Raw genomic sequence first — 21,118 nt, forward strand, 5'->3', positions numbered from 1 at the left:
CCGGGTCCCCGCTCCTCCCCGGAGCGCTCACGGCGTCTTTCTCCCTGCAGCGCCCCGGTCAGTCCCGCTGACCGGGAGCGCTGCACTGTCATGGCCGTCGGGGATGCGATTCGCACAGCGGGACGCGCCCGCTCGCGAGTCGCATCCCAGGTCACTTACCCGTCCCGGTCCCCTGCTGTCATGTGCTGGCGCGCGCGGCTCCGCTCTCTAGGGCGCGCGCGCGCCAGCTCTCTGAGACTTAAAGGGCCAGTGCACCAATGATTGGTGCCTGGCCCAATTAGCTTAATTGGCTTCCACCTGCTCCCTGGCTATATCTGATCTCCTCCCTTGCACTCCCTTGCCGGATCTTGTTGCCTTGTGCCAGTGAAAGCGTTTAGTGTGTCCAAAGCCTGTGTTACCTGAACTTCTGCTATCCATCTTGACTACGAACCTTGCCGCCTGCCCCGACCTTCTGCTACGTCTGACCTTGCCTCTGCCTAGTCCTTCTGTCCCACGCCTTCTCAGCAGTCAGCGAGGTTGAGCCGTTGCTAGTGGATACGACCTGGTTGCTACTGCCGCAGCAAGACCATCCCGCTTTGCGGCGGGCTCTGGTGAAAACCAGTAGCCTCTTAGAACCGGTCCACTAGCACGGTCCACGCCAATCCCTCGCTGACACAGCGGATCCACAACCCGTAAGCCGAATCGTGACACTAATAATTATGTATAACCAAGACAACATCTCCTGAGGACCCTAATAATTATGTATAACCAAGACAACATCTTCTGAGGACCATAATAATTATATATAACCAAGACAACATCTTCTGAGGACCCTAATAATTATATATAACCAAGACAACATCTTCTGAGGACCCTAATAATTATATATAACCAAGACAACATCTCCTGAGGACCCTAATAATTATGTATAACCAAGACAACATCTTCTGAGGACCCTAATAATTATATATAACCAAGACAACATCTTCTGAGGCCCAATAATTATATATAACCAAGACAACATCTTCTGAGGACCCTAATAATTATATATAACCAAGACAACATCTTCTGAGGACCATAATAATTATATATAACCAAGACAACATCTTCTGAGGACCATAATAATTATATATAACCAAGACAACATCTTCTGAGGCCCCAATAATTATGTATAACCAAGACAACATCTTCTGAGGACCATAATAATTATATATAACCAAGACAACATCTTCTGAGGACCCCAATAATTATATATAACCAAGAAAACATCTTCTGAGGCCCAATAATTATATATAACCAAGACAACATCTTCTGAGGACCCTAATAATTATATATAACCATGACAACATCTTCTGAGGACCATAATAATTATATATAACCAAGACAACATCTTCTGAGGACCATAATAATTATATATAACCAAGACAACATCTTCTGAGGCCCAATAATTATATATAACCAAGACAACATCTTCTGAGGCCACAATAATTATGTATAACCAAGACAACATCTTCTGAGGCCCCAATAATTATATATAACCAAGACAACATCTTCTGAGGCCCCAATAATTATGTATAACCAAGACAACATCTTCTGAGGACCATAATAATTATATATAACCAAGACAACATCTTCTGAGGACCCAATAATTATGTATAACCAAGACAACATCTCCTGAGGCCCAATAATTATATATAACCAAGACAACATCTTCTGAGGACCCCAATAATTATATATAACCAAGAAAACATCTTCTGAGGCCCAATAATTATATATAACCAAGACAACATCTTCTGAGGACCCTAATAATTATATATAACCATGACAACATCTTCTGAGGACCATAATAATTATATATAACCAAGACAACATCTTCTGAGGACCATAATAATTATATATAACCAAGACAACATCTTCTGAGGCCCAATAATTATATATAACCAAGACAACATCTTCTGAGGCCACAATAATTATGTATAACCAAGACAACATCTTCTGAGGCCCCAATAATTATATATAACCAAGACAACATCTTCTGAGGCCCCAATAATTATGTATAACCAAGACAACATCTTCTGAGGACCATAATAATTATATATAACCAAGACAACATCTTCTGAGGACCCAATAATTATGTATAACCAAGACAACATCTCCTGAGGCCCAATAATTATATATAACCAAGAAAACATCTTCTGAGGCCACAATAATTATGTATAACCAAGACAACATCTTCTGAGGACCATAATAATTATATATAACCAAGACAACATCTTCTGAGGCCCAATAATTATATATAACCAAGACAACATCTTCTGAGGCCCCAATAATTATATATAACCATGACAACATCTTCTGAGGACCATAATAATTATATATAACCAAGACAACATCTTCTGATGACCCCAATAATTATATACAACCAAGACAACATCTTCTGAGGCCCCAATAATTATATATAACCAAGACAACATCTTCTGAGGACCCTAATAATTATATATAACCAAGACAACATCTCCTGAGGACCCTAATAATTATGTATAACCAAGACAACATCTTCTGAGGACCATAATAATTATATATACCAAGACAACATCTTCTGAGGACCCTAATAATTATATATAACCAAGAAAACATCTTCTGAGGCTCCAATAATTATTTACAACCAAGACAACATCTTCTGAGGACCCCCATAATTATATATAACCAAGACAACATCTTCTGAGGCCCCAATAATTATATATAACCAAGACAACATCTTCTGAGGCCCCAATAATTATATATAACCAAGACAACATCTTCTGAGGACCATAATAATTATATATAACCAAGACAACATCTTCTGAGGACCCTAATAATTATATATAACCAAGACAACATCTTCTGATGACCCCAATAATTATATACAACCAAGACAACATCTTCTGAGGCCCCAATAATTATATATAACCAAGACAACATCTTCTGAGGACCATAATAATTATATATAACCAAGACAACATATTCTGAGGCCCCAATAATTATGTATAACCAAGACAACATCTTCTGAGGACCCTAATAATTATATACTGTATAACCAAGAGAACATCTTCTAAGGACCATAATAATTATTTACTGTATAACCAAGGCAATGTCATCATGCATGGAGAAAAGTAAATTTTGGTGGTAGATTTATGTTCTTGGGTAGAGTTACATCCGGCCTTCATCTCATCTCATTGAATTCCATAATTCTGATTGACCCTAATAGCTTTTCTGATAATTTTACAGCCTCGTATAATTTGATGGGTTATTCCAAAAGCATATCAGTGTGTGTCTTGGTGGTTTTGGCCTCTTTTTGTCTATGTTAGATATTTTTCATGGCACCTGTTATCTCATATTTATGCAGAAAGCCATACAGATGTGCAGGATCTATATCGTATATGTATCTATCCTGTAACTAAAAAGTGTTCTGCAAGTTTACAAATAGATATGAGCTTTTGCCTGTTGTGTCTGGTTTTGCAGCTCAGCCCCAGTCAGTCCAATACCTGATACCGACTATAGACAGGAGGGGCGCTGCTTCTAGAAAAATACAACACACTGACTCTTTCTTTGAATCCCAGACCACCCCATTAGGGTTTGGCCACTTAAAGGGTCCTTATCTATTGTATGACCTGGGTACCAGCCAAACAAGAGGCACCATGGGTGGGTACTCCTCAAATCATGTTTCCCAACTCTTAAAGGGATTGACCATTACTTACAGGGAGGCCACCTCTAGGGATGGAGTTCTTTCTTTTGGTACAGTGTAGTTTCATGCCATGATGGCGGCCAGTATCTATATATCTCACACTTCTTATATATAGGATTATACTCACGCTGTACTTGGACCATTATCTCTGAGCTGTTTTTAGAAATCCCACGATTTGTTAGTGAACATTTGTAATTTCCAGTGTGTTCTTCTGAGGCGGAAGGAATCACATACTCCTCCTTCTTGGATGCATTTTGTACACTTTGTGAGTCTCTGTAGAAGGTGAATAATGAACTATTAAGATTTTGGGTCTGCAGACAACGTATTGTCACTCCGGCTCCCTCTTGAACTTTTTTTGGATCACTTTGGATCTCTGGCTTCATAAACAACTCTGTAAAATATTTAACATAATAAAAGTAACAGAAATTACATGATGAAATATCTAGTAAGAAAATATACCAAGAAGGAGAAAAATATGGTCTTATGGTAAACATGGCATAATCATGGCCAGAGAAGGTCCCGACCCCTTGAGCTATTTCAACATTCTTCATACTTTATCAGCGGGGTCTGAAAAAAACTAATAATAAGATCTCCTCAATGGTAACTTATTATCCCAATCAAATGACAGTAGTGACTGGCAATGGGCCCTGGTAAAGGGTAATGGGCCATTACCAGCATTAGAGAGATAAGTATCTTATCACAGGGGGTGTGAATCCGACATTTATTCTCTATAGGAGTCATGGACACAGTTGAGCACTATACTTGACTATTTCTGGCAGCTTCCATAGAGAATGAATGGAGTGGAGTCGCACATGCATCACCCTCCACTCAGTGGTGTAGTTAGTTTTTGTGCTGCCCAAGGTCTGACTAAACTCCTGCACCCCTGTAATCGAAATTTGCCTGCTACTTCCTACCAAGACCACACCTTTTCCTGTAGAAGACCAACACCTTCCTCTTCAGACCCCACCTTATTGGGGGATTGAGGCTATTCTGGGGACACCACTGTGTCTCCATCAGCATCATCCAATGAGAAGAGTCTCCATCAGCATCATCCAATGAGAAGAGTCTCCATTAGAATCATCCAATGAGGAGAGTCTCCATCAGCATCATCCAATGAGAAGAGTCTGAGTCTCCATCAGCATCATCCAGTGAGAAGAGTCTCCATTAGAATCATCCAATGAGGAGAGTCTCCATCAGCATCATCCAATGAGGAGAGTGTCCATCAGCATCAGCCAATGAGGAAAGTCTCCATCAGCATCAGCCAATGAGGAGAGTCTCCATCAGCATCAACCAATGAGGAGAGTCTCCATCAGCATCATCCAATGAAGAGAGTCTCCATCAGCATCATCCAATGAGGAGAGTCTCCATCAACATCAGCCAATGAGGACAATCTCCATCAGTAATAGTAATAGCCAATGAGAAGAGTGTCCATAAGCCTCGTCCAATGAGAAGAGTCTCCATCAGCATCAACCAATAAGGAGAGTCTCCATCAGCCAATGAGAAGAGTCTCCATCAGAATCAGTCAATGAGGAGAGTCTCCATCAGCATCAGTCAATGAGGAGAGTCTCCATCAGCATCATCCAATGAGGAGAGTGTCCATCAGCATCATCCAATGAGAAGAGTCTACATCAGCATCATCCAATGAGAAGAGTCTCCATTAGAATCATCCAATGAGGAGAGTCTCCATCAGCATCATCCAATGAGAAGAGTCTCCATCAGCATCATCCAATGAGAAGAGTCTCCATTAGAATAATCCAATAAGGAGAGTCTCCATCAGCATCAGCCAATGAGGAGAGTCTCTATCAGCATCATCCAATGAGGAGAGTCTCCATCAGCATCATCCAATGAGGAGAGTCTCCATCAGCATCATCCAATGAGGAAAGTGTCCATCAGCCAATGAGAAAAGTCTCCATCAGCATCATCCAATGAGGAGAGTCTCCATCAGCATCAGCCAATGAGGAGAGTGTCCATCAGCATCAGCCAATGAGAAGAGTTTCCATCAGCATCATCCAATGAGGAGAGTCTCCATCAGCATCATCCAATGAGGAGAGTCTCCATCAGCATCATCCAATGAGGAGAGTGTCCATCAGCCAATGAGAAAAGTCTCCATCAGCATCATCCAATGAGGAGAGTCTCCATCAGCATCAGCCAATGAGGAGAGTGTCCATCAGCATCAGCCAATGAGAAGAGTTTCCATCAGCATCAGCCAATGAGGAGAGTCTCCATCAGCATCATCCAATGAGTAGAGTGTCCATCAGCATCAGCCAATGAGGAAAGTCTCCATCAGCATCATCCAATGAGAAGAGTCTCCATCAGCATCATCCAATGAGAAGAGTGTCCATCAGCATCCACCAATAAGGAGAGTCTCCATCAGCATCAGCCAATGAGGAGAGTCTCCATCAGCATCATCCAATGAGGAGAGTCTCCATCAGCATCATCCAATGAGGAGAGTCTCCATCAGCATCATCCAATGAGGAGAGTCTCCATCAGCATCATCCAATGAGGAGAGTGTCCATCAGCCAATGAGAGAAGTCTCCATCAGCATCATCCAATGAGAAGAGTCTCCACCAGCATCATCCATTGAGGAGAGTGTCCATCAGCATCATCCAATGAGGAGAGTCTCAATTAGCATCATCCAATGAGGAGAGTCTCCACCAGCATCATCCAATGAGGAGAGTGTCCATCAGCATCATCCAATGAGGAGAGTCTCAATTAGCATCATCCAATGAGGAGAGTGTCCATCAGCATCATCCAATGAGGAGAGTCTCTATCAGCATCATCCAATGAGAAGAGTCTCCACCAGCATCATCCAATGAGGAGAGTGTCCATCAGCATCATCCAATGAGGAGAGTCTCAATTAGCATCATCCAATGAGGAGAGTCTCTATCAGCATAATCCAATGTAAAAAGACAAGAAGTGCTCCATAGTGCATTAAAAGGGTAATATAACTAAGCCGATATTATCGGATGCGCTTACCCAATAGGTTGTGCAAAGTCAGGAACTACACTGTAAAAGGTATTCCACAATGCAGCCAGTCCCACTACCGCAACGGTGTAGCAAATGTAGCAAAAAACCTCCAGACTTCACAAGGACTTGAATCGGCGCAGAATGGATGAGAAACAAGAAGATCAAACTGATCAATAAGGAATCCTACTGGATATTTAAACTGAAAAGCCTTCATCCTGATGGTTTAAACGAGACGATCGAAAATGTAACATAATTGATACATTTAGGTTTTATTGCTTGTTTTATGTTTTTCTATGCACTGTAGACCTCTAAGTTTATGATTTTTAATGTATATATTGATACTTACTGTTTTGATGCATTCCGGTGCGTTCATCTAGTGTTTCCTCTGATACTCCGTGACCCTGATCTTGTGTTTCCTCTGACACGCCATGACCCTGATGACAACTTCAGGTCCGACGTGTCTGGAGGATTCACTCGCCGTAAGTTACTTGAGTTGTGTTTTAAGCTTGTATAAATATGTCTATGTGACCATTAGATGTTGTGAACTTGAAAAAGACGCCTGTCCTGGCATCGAAACGCGTTGTTCTTGTTCCTCATCCATTCTCCACCGATTCAAGACCTTGTGGAGTCTGGAGGTTTTTTGCAGCATCATCCAATAATGAGAGTCTCCATCATCCATTGAGTAGAGTCTCCATTAGTATCACCCAATGTTAGCTGATGCTGATGGATGACGTGTCTGTCTCCTCATTGGATGATCTCAGCTTCCTGTGTGTGAGGAGGAGGCGGCTCTGTCTTGCAATAAGGCCCCTCCCCCCTCCCTCGAGGAGATAAAAAATGTAAAAAGAAAACTATATTCCTGTTCCATGCTGCCGCCCCCTGATAAAGTGCCACCCTAGACCTAGGCCTTTGTGGTGTCCCGGTACCGTATCCTATCCGGTACCTGCGTGTGTGGGTCCCCTTAGCCAGAGTCCCTAGGACGTCGGGGTTCCCATTGTCTAGTTCACCCCTGGTCACCTCTCATCCAGATATTTATTGCGCTAATAGTTTATTTAAGAAACATGTAAATATTATATCAATGTCTATAAATAGTTAATTACCTGTCTATAGCATAGCAGGACCTGCGGGTCACGTTGTCATCTGAACTCTATGGTATTTCTGCTTAAGGACCTTTGGAGGTCCCTGTGGCGTATGCTACCCATCACACTGTGTAATAGTGTTGAATGGCATAGTCCATATTCGAATTCACAATATTTTGCGAATATATGGACGAATATTCGTCATATATTCGCTAAATTCGAATATTCGTAATATTCGCGTTTTATTTTTGCAAATAAAATTCGCATTGCGAATATTCGCGAGCAACACTACTGTGTAACAGTGAATGACGGATGTTCGGACCAATCAGATTCACCCCGCCCCTGCCCATATAAGGGAGCGGCGGCCATTGTTCTCTCTCTTGTTCCTGGGCTGTCAAACAAGCAGGATCTGCGCAGCTGTCTATCGCAGTGAGTTAGGCCTGAGCCTTGCGGCAACGGCTGATATATTCAGGATCGCGAATGCATCAATCCCTAAGCACTCTGCAGGATCACCGGACCTTATCTATCCCCTAAATCCGGACGGATCTGCAATAATTACCCTAAATTCAGAGACTTTTAATATCACTCAAGGTCTGCAACAACAGTCAGCCATTGAGATATATAGAGACTGTTCACCTGAGACTGTTATTGTTCATTGGATCTAAGTAAAGTTCTTCAAGTTAAAGTTCAACTACTTTGCGGATCTTCAGTCATTTTATTACGTGCACCTATCGTTACTGGGAAGGGCGGCGATAGGCCGGAGAATTACCTCAGCATACTAGCCCTCAGCCTGGCGTCACGAACTATAGGGTTAACATTAACCCCTCATATACCGATACAATACCCCACTACCAACACTCCCCCAAGGGCTACCACACCTTGTTGGCTTAGTAAAAGATACCGGGCTGCTGCCTCTCCATTCCAACAGGAGACTTGGAAAGTTAGAAAACCCCCTCTAAAGCCCAGGGACCCAGATCCCTCTTAGCCTTCCTGCACTAAAGTAGATAAGAGAGAAAACCTCCTCAATAAGGAGCCGACATATGGACCAGGGAATAAAGAGTCTTATCATTCATTGTAAATTCCAGGATATTCCTGGATTTGGGCATTTTTCATCTCTACCATTCACACAGATATTCTTGGTAAAACCCAACTTTACAAATCATGTGACAATCTAATGTGACCATGATGTGGATCCAACATTTATATATAGATAACCACAGACAGACACTGACACCTGTCAGAAAAGTGCGCAAAAGAAGAGAAATCCCTGCACTGTGCCAAATATATTGTGTGTTTTATACACGTCACAGGACAGCAGCACAACCACTGTAGTTGTCCGAGTGCCGGCTGCTGGAGCCCGGGTTAGACGCCCTCCAGTATACAAAGAACTGAAAAATCAGCAGCACTCCGTTCCTTCAGATGGATCCATGTGTGGCTTTATTCATCTTGTGTAACAAGCAGCTACTGAGTCCATCAGCCATATGTAGTAATAATGGAATAATATGTAATAATAATAGAATCCATACCAACCTTTTATACTGATGTATAACACCTGACTCTTCTTCATCACTGTATCTGATGGAGTCCGCACCTCGCAGGAATATTTCCCAGAGTCTTCTAGCTGGACGGACTTGATTGTATATGTGTCATGTGATCGGAGTTCCTGCACTGTCTCCCCATTTCTGTAGAAGGTGAACGTCAGCTCGGTGTCCTCTCTGAGAGGGTTACGTCTTGTGTCACACCTCAGGGTCAGGGCGTCTCCTTCCTTTAGGTCTGACCCTGCTATTATTTCTGGTCTTGTGAAGATATCTAAAATAATATCATAATAATCTCATTATTGCGTACAGAAGCTATATGGAGAATATGGCCAGGGTTGCCCTCCCTATGGATCGGACCTTGTGCGGCATCATATCTTGTATACAGGACTAACACTAAGATTCACTGCAAAAGATACAAGAGTAGCACCATACAGTTTAAATAAATACAACTGTACAGTACTCAAATAATATCAACATACAGTGACCAAGTAATATCCACATATAGTTGTCAAATAATACCATCATACAGTGACCAAATAATATGAATATACAGTGACCAAATAATATGAATATACAGTGATCAAATAATACCAACATACAGTGACCAAATAATTTCAACATACAGTGACCAAATAATTTCAACATACAGTAACCAAATAATATCAACATACAGTGACCAAATAATATCAACATACAGTGATCAAATAATACCAACATACAGTGACCAAATAATACCAACATACAGTGACCAAATAATATCAACATACAGTGACCAAATAATATCAACATACAGTGACCAAATATCAACATACAGTGACCAAATAATATCAACATACAGTGACCAAATAATATCAACATACAGTGACCAAATAATATCAACATACAGTGACCAAATAATATAAACATACAGTGACCAAATAATGCCAACATACAGTGACCAAATAATTTCAACATACAGTGACCAAATAATTTCAACATACAGTAACCAAATAATATCAACATACAGTGACCAAATAATATCAACATACAGTGACCAAATAATACCAACATACAGTGACCAAATAATACCAACATACAGTGACCAAATAATATCAACATACAGTGACCAAATAATATCAACATACAGTGACCAAATATCAACATACAGTGACCAAATAATATCAACATACAGTGACCAAATAATATCAACATACAGTGACCAAATAATATCAACATACAGTGACCAAATAATATCAACAGTGACCAAATAATATCAACAGTGACCAAATAATATCAACATACAGTGACCAAATAATACCAACATACAGTGACCAAATAATATCAACATACAGTGACCAAATAATGCCAACATACAGTGACCAAATAATATCAACATACAGTGACCAAATAATATCAACATACAGTGACCAAATAATATCAACATACAGTGACCAAATAATGCCAACATACAGTGACCAAATAATATCAACATACAGTGACCAAATAATATCAACATACAGTGACCAAATAATATCAACATACAGTGACCAAATAATGCCAACATACAGTGACCAAATAATATCAACATACAGTGACCAAATAATATCAACATACAGTGACCAAATAATATCAACATACAGTGACCAAATAATATCAACAGTGACCAAATAATATCAACAGTGACCAAATAATATCAACATACAGTGACCAAATAATACCAACATACAGTGACCAAATAATATCAACATACAGTGACCAAATAATGCCAACATACAGGGACCAAATAATATCAACATACAGTGACCAAATAATATCAACATACAGTGACCAAATAATATCAACATACAGTGACCAAATAATGCCAACATACAGTGACCAAATAATATCAACATACAGTGACCAAATAATATCAACATACAGTGACCAAATAATATCAACATACAGTGACCAAATAACAGCTACCTGAGTAAAGTAATCTAATAGCACTTATGTGGCTGAATAATGCTACAGTACAAGTGATAAGTAATGTATAAAGATTCATAATAAACTTGTTTGTTCTTTTGGCAGACTTCAGTGCGGCACCTGTGATCAGAGCAGCGGACCTTCCATCGAAGCTGCTAAAAGTGGATTATGGTCAGAATCTTACAGTGGAAATTGTGAGTGGAATCTCTGTAGTGTGGACGAGCCCTTACAGTTGTGATATGATTCAACCACCATTGTATATTAGCAAGGAGAGGTAAGTACCGTGAAGCCTCTATGAGAAGATCACTCAATGTGCATTTTACCTTGGACAAATATAAATGTTTCCTCCGATGTGTTTATGTTTAAAATCTTTTTTTCACATCTGTAAATCCCGGTCGTGGATTTAGTCACATTTTCTAGATGTAGAATCTGGTTGGATTTCTGGATAATGTCTCCGTCCTTATAGAATGTTCCATCCTCCTCCTTATTACTGTAGTGCGGATAGCTGTGACATCTCACATCCAGGGGGTCACCTTCCAGAATATTGGGGGGAGTCTGCAGGATGACTTTGTCATCTATAAAATAGAAGAAATAAGAGAAATGTCCAGAACATCGTGAAGTCTCCTCTGTAGATCCGTCCTGGTCCCAGATGGGGCAGATACTCACATATGGGGTGAACATGGAGTCTGAGGGGGTAACTGGCTCTTCTTCCGCTCCCACATCTATATTCTCCACTGTCATTTCTATTCGCCTTAATAATTGTGATGAATTTTTGATCATTTTTCAGGATTGTATTGTTTTTATACCAAACATATCTCTGGTTTCGTGTTGCATAAGATCCGTCCTCACAAGAAATCTTCATCTTTTCCGTAGAGAATATATTTCTATAGTTTGGAATGAAGGTCACAGTCGGTCTATTCTTTACATCTTTAAGACAAAAAAAGAAAAAATCAAAAACATCTAAAGAAAAGCAGCAGCAGTTGTGTTTTGTCACTTATCTAAATGTAACAATATACACAACATCCCACATGGAACATACAGGACATGAAATGGACCTTCCGGGGGAGGATGGATTGAAGTAGACTTCATGGATAGAGAGAAACTATTTCATTCCGTAATTGGGAATAATAAAGTGTAGCTGTCATTTAAAAAACTCACAGAGACTTCAAACCATTTGATCAGTCAGGATCTGTTTGCTGAGCTCCTCAATGATCAGCAGGATGAGCAGGGAGAAGCATTCAGCAGCACACTTCACTCCTGTCTATGGGACATCCTGTGAAGCTTCGTCCCACTTGTTTTGGTGAGTGGTGAGGGTCTCAGCCCAACCTTTAACCTGTGACAAGGACACTTTAACCTTCAGACAGTGGTGTTAGTCATCAACCCTAAGGACTGTGAAGGCTTTGGCCAAATGTATTATATGGTGGAAACAAAGATAAGTCGCTGCCAGAAAACTCTAATAAAGCTTGAGTATTGGACAGATCGAAATCCAATTGGTCTAATCCTTGTTTCTCCATTGTGTGTATTGGTAACATTATACACGATATCTGCCAATAAAAAAAACATTGATAGATAGGAGACGGATGATAGATGAATGGTAACTTAAAGGGGTACTCCGGCCCTGAAACATCTTATGTCCTATCAAAAGGATAGGGGAAAAGATGTCTCACCGCGGGGGTCCCACCGCTAGGGACCCCCGCGATCTTGTATTCGCCACCCACCTGTTAGAGCTGCATGGTGCGGTGCCAGTTCACAAACAGCCGGGTGGCGACCACTGGGCCGGAGTATCGTGATGTCACAACTCCGCCCCCGTGTGACGTCCGCCCCCGCTATGCAAGCCTATGGGAGGGGGCGTGATGGCCGTCACGCCCCCTCCCATAGACTTGCATAGGGGGGGCGGGGGGTGACGTCAAAAGGGGCCAGAGTTGTGACCCAACAATACTCCTGCCCAGTGGTCGCCACCCGGCTGTTTGTGAGCTGGCACCGCGCCATGCAGCTTTAACAGGTGGGTGGCGAATACAAGATTGCGGGGGTCCCCAGTGGCGGGATCCCCGTGGTGAGACATCTTTTCCCCTATCCTTTTGATAGGGGATAAGATGTCTGAGGGCCGGAGTACCCCATTAAAGGATTTCATAAAATATCATCTAGTCCATCTAGTCCGCTCTTACCTTATTTCCTTTATTACTTTATTTTAGGATATATATATATAGAGAGAGTTCATCCAGACAGGTTTACATTCACTTCCTGTGGATTTACTATATTTTGATTATAGGTAAAGATCACTTACCTTTCTGTATAACATATAAAGTGAGGGGGTGACTGCGATCCCCAGATCCCGTCCAGCATTCATAGACCCCTGAGTCAGAAGTATTTGCAGATCTTATGGTAAATTTTTGTTTTCTTTGACTGATCTCTTTACTATCTTTATACCAATAGAAATAGTAATTGTTGCTGCTTTTATCTGGTCCAATGTCACATGTTAAGGTCACGGGGTCACCCATGTATATGTGGTTCCAGTTAGGAGAGGAGGTGACCACGTGCCGGGCCGAGGATCCTGCAAAAAACCAAAACTGTCAAATGACAAGGCCAAAGAGTAACGCTAAATAAAAAAGGTGTAAAAAATAATCATTTAGAGGCTAAAGTACCTGACCCCCAACCTCTAAATCATCAGAACAGTTGTCACGGCTCCTTCTTCCATTATATATTTTATTCTGATTCATTCCCTAATATATCTGTGCAGGTTTGTTTCCGATCCCCAAATTCCTTGTGTAGATGAAGAGTTACATGGTAATATACTGACTGCAGACACTACTAAGGAGAACCCAGGAGCTTATTCCATACTCCGGCATTATTATTTACCTCTTTATATAATATCATTTCCCTATGTAACATCTACATTTTCTTCTATCACATCCTGACATTCAGTAGATGATGATTTACCTGAATTTTCCTTTATCGAGGCTGAAAGAAAAACAAAAATACAAAATATTAGTAAATGTGAGATAACAGTCATATGTACAGCACAAGAGGATAGATAACAACAAGCTGGACTACACCAACACAGATAGAATTCTTCTCAATAAAAGATTTCAAAAGGGGTCTGGATGTATTTCTGTAGAGTAATAATATTACAGGTTATGGATTCTGGATCTATAGGGACAGAACATTGATCCAGGGATTTATTTTGATGCCATATTTGGAGTAGGGAAGAAATTTTTATCCCTAGTATGGGGCAGTTGGCATCAGCCTTATAAGGGTTTTGTCATGTCTGTCTTGGTCTGTGTTCACACACAGCTATTGGATTTGGTTGTGTTTGAACAGTTTTACGTTCCCCGGTCAGGGAATAGTTAAAGCCTTTGGCTTTTTATCCAAGAGCTCTTAGGGTGTGTCTACTTAAGATCAGCTCAGTCTACACTTCTTGTTTGTGTTTTAATCTACTATCTCTGTTTTAGCATGCATCTTGCATTTATCTTTGATATGTTCTGGGCTTTTACCAATGGTTAGTAAGCATGCTCATAGTGGATTTTAATCCGTGTTTGTATAGTCGGTTTTAAGATCTGTATGTCCTTTCTGCCATCTGTTCACATTGTGTTTTCTCTTGTATCTGTTTACCTTTGTGTGGGGGACTCAGGGGATATTTTTATTCCTGTGTCTTCTGGATGTTTTCTAGGGGATTATGCTATATTCCTGTCTGTTCCTGATGTCTGTTCAGACTCATTTGTTTTCCTGTCTTGTGTTCAGTGTGAACAGTGTTCTATGATTATATCCTGTTGTATCTGTTTTTCTGAATTTTTACTAGGCATCCCTGTTACCGCTCCATGGGGACAATCCTGTATCTACTGGAGGTTTTCTGAGGGATTGCGATTATTCCTCTCTTGTGTTCAGTATGAACAGTGTTCTATAATTATAACCTGTTGTATCTGTTTTTCTGAGTTGTACTAGGCATCCCTGTTTCCTTTCCATGGGAACTCTGGGGAATTGAGAATTAATACTAGATATCTCCGTGCTCTATCCTGGACTCTGGGAGATTGTGTTTTAGTGTCAAGATATTTCTGTGCCTACTGGAGGTTTCCTAGGGGCTTGTATCTGGAGTCTTTGTTGACTCATCCGTTTCCTTGTCTGGTGTTTTGAACTCTGTATGTTTATTAGTTTTTGATTTCAGATCTTTGGAGTTTTTGTACATGCACTGATCATAGAGTTCATGATCACTGAATTAGTGTTTCCTCTGTGCTTTACCATTGGTCTATGGTGTTCCTCTGTGCTGCTCACTGATCTGTGTCCTCTGAACTTTAAGTTATTATAGAGTTCTGTGTTCCTGTTATGTTTCTGGCTTGTGACCGACTGTTTATTAGTTTGTGTTTTTAAGGCCACTGCCCTTTAGTTCAGGGAGGGACCGGCGCCCCGGTGTCGATCCACCATTTAGGGTGGATGGGCAAGTAGGCAGGGAGAGCGGTTTTAGGGTCAGTTTAGGGGTCACTCTCCCTGTCCCTGTCCCCTGGTTGGAATAGGGAGGAACTGTACAAGAAGGATGGTTTGCATCTTTCCCTCAAAGGGGCACTCCACTGGAAAACATTTTTTTTAATCAACTGGTTCCAGAAAGTTAAACAGATTTGTAAATTGCTTCTATAAAAAAATCTTAATCTTTCCAGTACTTATCAGCTGCTGTTATGATCGACAGGAAGTTCTTTTCTTTTTGAGTTTCCTTTCTGCCTGACCCCAGTGCTCTCTGCTGACACCGCTGTCCATTTTAGGAACTGTCCAGAGCAGGAGAGGTTTGCTATGGGGATTTGCTCCTACTCTGGACAGTTCCTAAAATGGACAGAGGTGTCAGCAGAGAGCACTGTGGTCAGGAAGAAAGGAAATTCAAAAAGAAAATAACTTTCTGTGGATCATACAGCAGTACTGGAAGGATTAAGATTTTTTAATAGAAGTAAATTTACTAATCTTTTTAACTTTCCGGCACCAGTTCATTAAAAAATTTTTTTCCAGTGGAGTACCCCTTTAAGGGAAAAAAATGTCTTCAGTGAATAGTATTATAGTATAATAGTAGTATTTGTTGAGGAGTATTTAAATGAGGAAGGGGGAGGGGCAAAAGAGTAATAATCCATCAGTCCAATTGTCCCCAAAAACAATGCCAGTACATACAAGTTAATAGGTTAAGAAATGACAAGCTCAGAGTTGCAAATGTTTGCAGTTTAGATCAATGAACTTGGGTCAATAATGGCGTCGGAAAATGTCAATTTAGTGCCTGTTACTGAGACATGGTTCAATGAGAGTAATGACTGGGATATAACAATACTATGACACTCTTTATATAGAAAAGATAGAGGAGTCAAGGAAGGGGTAGGGTGGCCCTCTAGGTGAAGGATAGCATAAAATCGAACCTAATACAAGTTAGTGAGACCAACATAGAGTCAGTTTGGGTTAAATTGCAGCTTGGTAATCATGCGGTAACTCGCGTAGGTGTGAGGTATAGACCGCCTGACCAAGTAAGGGAATTAGATGGTCAGTGTAGTTTAATATAGGAACAGTGACTGAGTCACACCACAACAACAAAAAGGAACAGACCCTTGTGGTACTTGGCAGAAGTGATCAAAATCATAAAAAAACAAAAAGCCAACATTCAGTGATTATGAAAAAAAAAAACAAAGCAATGAAGATAGGGAAATCTATAAGATTGGGCAGAAAGAGGCCAAGCAAGTTATAAGAGCTTCTAAAGCGCAGGCAGAAGAGAAACTAGCTCAGTCAGTGAAGAAAAGTAGATATGACATTCTTTAGATATATACCGTATTTATTGGCATATAACACGCACTTTTTAGGCAAAAATTTTTAGCCTAAAGTCTGTGTGCATGTTATACGCCGATACCCCCCCAGGAAAGGCAGGGGGAGAGAGGCCATCGCTGCCCCCTTCTCTCCCCCTGCCTTTCCTGGGGTCTAGAGCGCTGATGTCGGCCCTTTTCACCCCCTGGTTATCGGCGCCGCTGCCCGTTCTGTCCCCCTGACTATCGGTGTCGGCGCCGATAGCCAGGGGGAGAGAAGCGGCGCCGACAGCCAGGAGGAGAGAAGGGGCAGCGGCACCCATTGCCGGCGCCGCTGCCCCGTTGCCTCCCCCCATCCCCGGTGGCATAATTACCTGAGTAGGGTCCGCGCTGCTCCGCTGCTCCAGGCCTCCGTCGTTGCTATGCGCTGAACGGCGCGGCGCATGACGTCAGAGCGCCGCGCCGTGCATAGAAACGACGCCGGTCCCCAGCGTCGTTGCTATGCACGGCGCGGCACTCTGACGTCATGCGCTGCGCCGTTCAGCGCATAGCAACGACGGAGGCCTGGAGCAGCGGAGCAGCGCGGACCCGAGCAGCGCGGACCCGACTCAGGCCTGGAGCAGCGCGGACCCGACTCAGGTAATTATGCCACCGGGGATGGGGGGAGGCAACGGGGCAGCGGCGCCGGCAATGGGTGCCGCTGCCCCTTCTCTCCCCCTGGCTGTCGGCGCCGCTTCTCTCCCCCTGGCTATCGGCGCCGGCACCGATAGTCAGGGGGACAGAACGGGCAGCGGCGCCGATAACCAGGGGGTGAAAAGGGCCGACAGCAGTGCTCTAGACCCCAGGAAAGGCAGGGGGAGAGAAGCGGGCAGCGACGGCCTCTCTCCCCCTGCCTTTCCTGGGGGTATATCGGGGTATACACGCGCACACATGCACCCTCATTTTTTCATGGATATTTGGGTAAAAAACTTTTTTTACCCAAATATCCTTGGTAAAATGAGGGTGCGTGTTATAGGCCGGTGCGTGGTATACCCCGATAAATACGGTATATAAATGAAGAAAGGAAATTAAAACAAGGAATAACTAAGTTATAAGAGCTTCTAAAGCACAGGCAGAATAGAAACTAGCTCAGTCAGTGAAGAAAGTAGATATGACATTCTTTAGATATAAAAATTAAGAAAGGAAATTAAAGCAAGGAATAACTAAGTTAAAAACAGAGGAAGGAAGATAGAAGAGGAAAAATACGAGCCGACTGCTGTGTAGGATCCAACGACAGTCCGCTTATATTGTGGAATGCCCGGACTTCTTCCTTCCCGTATTGTGGAGGCCTTATTGTGGCGTTTAAATCCTGCCTTTTCCATGGAGGGACACGCTGCCCCCTGTTGGTGTGATGGTTAGTGCAGCCATAGCATATGACAGTGGGTTACCCCTAGTAGTGATACAAGGGACACTAACAGCTTAGGCTTCTTTTACACTGCAGTTATGACACGGAGGCGTGACGGGCGTCAGGGGAGCTGGGGGAATAGCAGGAGAAAAAATACTGCATCCTCCATGTATCCCAACCGTATCTCATCTTGTATCCAGGATAGAGGCGCCTAACAGGGTACTAGAGCCTCCATGTATCCCAACAATATCTCATATTGTGTCCAGCCTAGAGGTGCCCAACAGGTTACTAGAGCCTCCATGTCTGTATCTCATCTTGTATCCAGGTTCGAGCGTCCAGTAGGGTACAGGAGCCTCCATGTAACCTGATCATATGTCATCTTGAATCCAGTCTAAAAGTGTGCGAAAAAGTACTAGAGCCTCCATATATCCATACAATATCTCATATTGTGCCCAGCCTTGAGGTGCCCAACAGGTTACTAGAGCCTCCATGTATCCCAACTGTACCCCATCTTGTATCCAGCCTAGAGGCGCCCAACAGTGTACTAGAGCCTCCATGAATCCCAACCGTATCTCATCTTGCATCTAGATTAGAGCCTCCATGTATCCCAACTGTATCTCATCCTGTATCCAGGCTAGAGCGTCCAGTAGGGTACTAGAGCCTCCATGTAACCTGATCGTATCTCATCTTGAATCCAGTCTAAAAGTTTGCGACAATGTACTAGAGCCTCCATGTATCCCAACAATATCTCATATATGTCACATTTTGGTGACCGTACGATACTGCCTATGATCAGAGGATGAACGGGACAACCCTATACCATATAAACAACCCTCAACGTAGAACACACTATAAATAGATATACGAAGTAAAGAACGTGGGGCTACTTAACCATTTCTGATGATCCAGGACACATTTACCCCAAGCTCTCGCCTTTGTAACACTACAGCAGTGGTCTCCAAGCCAAGGACATGAACAGGTTGACAAGAAAGGGGGCTTGAGCCCCTGTCCATTTGATGCTCCCCTATCCAAAGGGCTTAAGATGTCTGATCACGGGGGTCCTGTCGCTGGGAACCCCCACGATCTCTCCTGTAGCACCCCTGTAATCTGCTGCCTGATGACGGGCGATACAGGGGCCAGAGTCACCGCCCCCTCGTGATGTCATGGCCTGCCCCCTCAATGCAAGTCTATAGATGGGGATAAGATAGCTAGGGGCGTAGTACCCCTTTAGCAGAGGGGAAAGGGGGGGATAGCACCTTAAGGCTGGGAGAGCACATGCCAAGGGCAGGGTCACATGTAGCTCATCCGCAGCGTATTTTCCATTGCGAATGCGCCAAGGCCAGTCACTAGAGCTAGCTCCCTACTGTGGCCAACGGCCGCAGCAGGGAGCTCACTCTAGTGACTGGCTTTGGCGCATCGGCAGAGGGAAATACCCTACAGATGCGCTATGTGTGACCCTAAACGTGTATTTCTCCCGCCTTGTCCTTGTGATCGGTCGCCAATAATTGATATATTTTGGTGACCATACGATACCGCCTATGATCAGGACAACCCTATACCATATAAACATCCCTCAACGTAGAACACACTATAAATAGATATACGAGGTAAAGAACATGAGGCTACTAAACCATTTCTGATGATCCAGGACAGATCTACCCCAAGCTCTCGCCTCTGTAAGGGTAGGTTCACACTTTCCACATTCCGTCACTGAATTCCGTTCCACATGAAGAATGAACATGTTATTTCTTCGTGCAGAATATGCGTCTTTGTCCCATAGAAATCAATTAACTTTTTTTTTTCAGCCCGGGCTGGTGTTATTATCATGGTAGTAATATATCGTCATGGTTTGGTGGTATTATTTTATTTTTTGAAACCCCAAACTATGATCAAATCCAGCATGGTCCCCAGCATGGTCCCCAGCATGGTCCCGTGGTGAGCGGTGATGCACTCACTGTATGCATCATCGCTCACTTAATGGGGCAGAAGCTTACTGAGGGCTACGGGCAGTAAGGCATCATTATGTGGGCATTTAAATAAATAATTATCAGAAGGGCCCTTTTGTCACTTTAACCCCTGACCCCCAAATGTCCTTATACCATCTGGGGGTCCACAGGAGACTATTGCCCTATAGGGTCAGAATAATAAGTAGGTCTCTACTTACAGAGGAGGGTGATGATGATGAGGACTTGCATGGCGGCTCTCATGTGTTCTCCGTGCAGCGTTCAGCTCTCTCTGAAGATGTTCAGATCATTTTACTTCCTCTTTTTAATAAATTCTACCCATGAATTAGGAGGAAGGAGATAGTTTGTTTCTGATATGACTTCCCCAAAAAACGATAAAGGGGATTCATCTCACACGATTGATATAGTGGTCCTCTGGCACAGAGAGTCCAGGCATGCCCTCACTGCCCACTTTATTAGGGGCAGCTATACAATCACTCGTTAACACAAATAGTTAATCAGCCAATCACATGGCAGCCAATCAACGCATTTAGGCATGGAGATGTGGTCAAGACAACTCGCTGAAGTTAAAACCGGGCATCAGAATGGGGAACATTAGGAATTTAAGTGACTGTGAATGTGACCCGGTTGTTGGTGCCAGACGGTCTGAGTATTTCACTAACTGCTGATCTACTGGGATTCTAACACACAACCAACTCCAGGGTATACAGAAAATGGTACGAAAAATAGGAAATATCCAGTGAGAGGCAGTTGTGTGGAGGAAAATGCCTTGTGAAGGGCAGATGTGAA

General features: G+C 42.6%; 1 protein-coding gene across 1 annotated transcript in view; it reads right to left on the reverse strand.

Moving 5' to 3' along the window:
* Positions 1–20,560, reverse strand: part of LOC130295081 (Fc receptor-like protein 2) — a 37,453-nt gene extending 16,893 nt beyond the window's left edge. Inside the window, exons 1-7 of the mRNA XM_056545350.1 lie at positions 20,530–20,560; positions 14,163–14,183; positions 13,510–13,776; positions 11,892–12,152; positions 11,549–11,800; positions 9,277–9,555; positions 3,831–4,094 (exon numbers count right to left, since the gene is read on the reverse strand). Of these exons, the coding sequence (XP_056401325.1) occupies positions 3,831–4,094; positions 9,277–9,555; positions 11,549–11,800; positions 11,892–12,152; positions 13,510–13,776; positions 14,163–14,183; positions 20,530–20,560 (1,375 nt within the window). The remainder of the gene's footprint in view (positions 1–3,830; positions 4,095–9,276; positions 9,556–11,548; positions 11,801–11,891; positions 12,153–13,509; positions 13,777–14,162; positions 14,184–20,529) is intronic.
* Positions 20,561–21,118: the final 558 nt, after the last annotated feature.

Source organism: Hyla sarda, chromosome 11 (genome assembly GCF_029499605.1).
Source record: "Hyla sarda isolate aHylSar1 chromosome 11, aHylSar1.hap1, whole genome shotgun sequence".
In the NCBI taxonomy this organism is placed as follows: Eukaryota; Metazoa; Chordata; class Amphibia; order Anura; family Hylidae; genus Hyla; species Hyla sarda.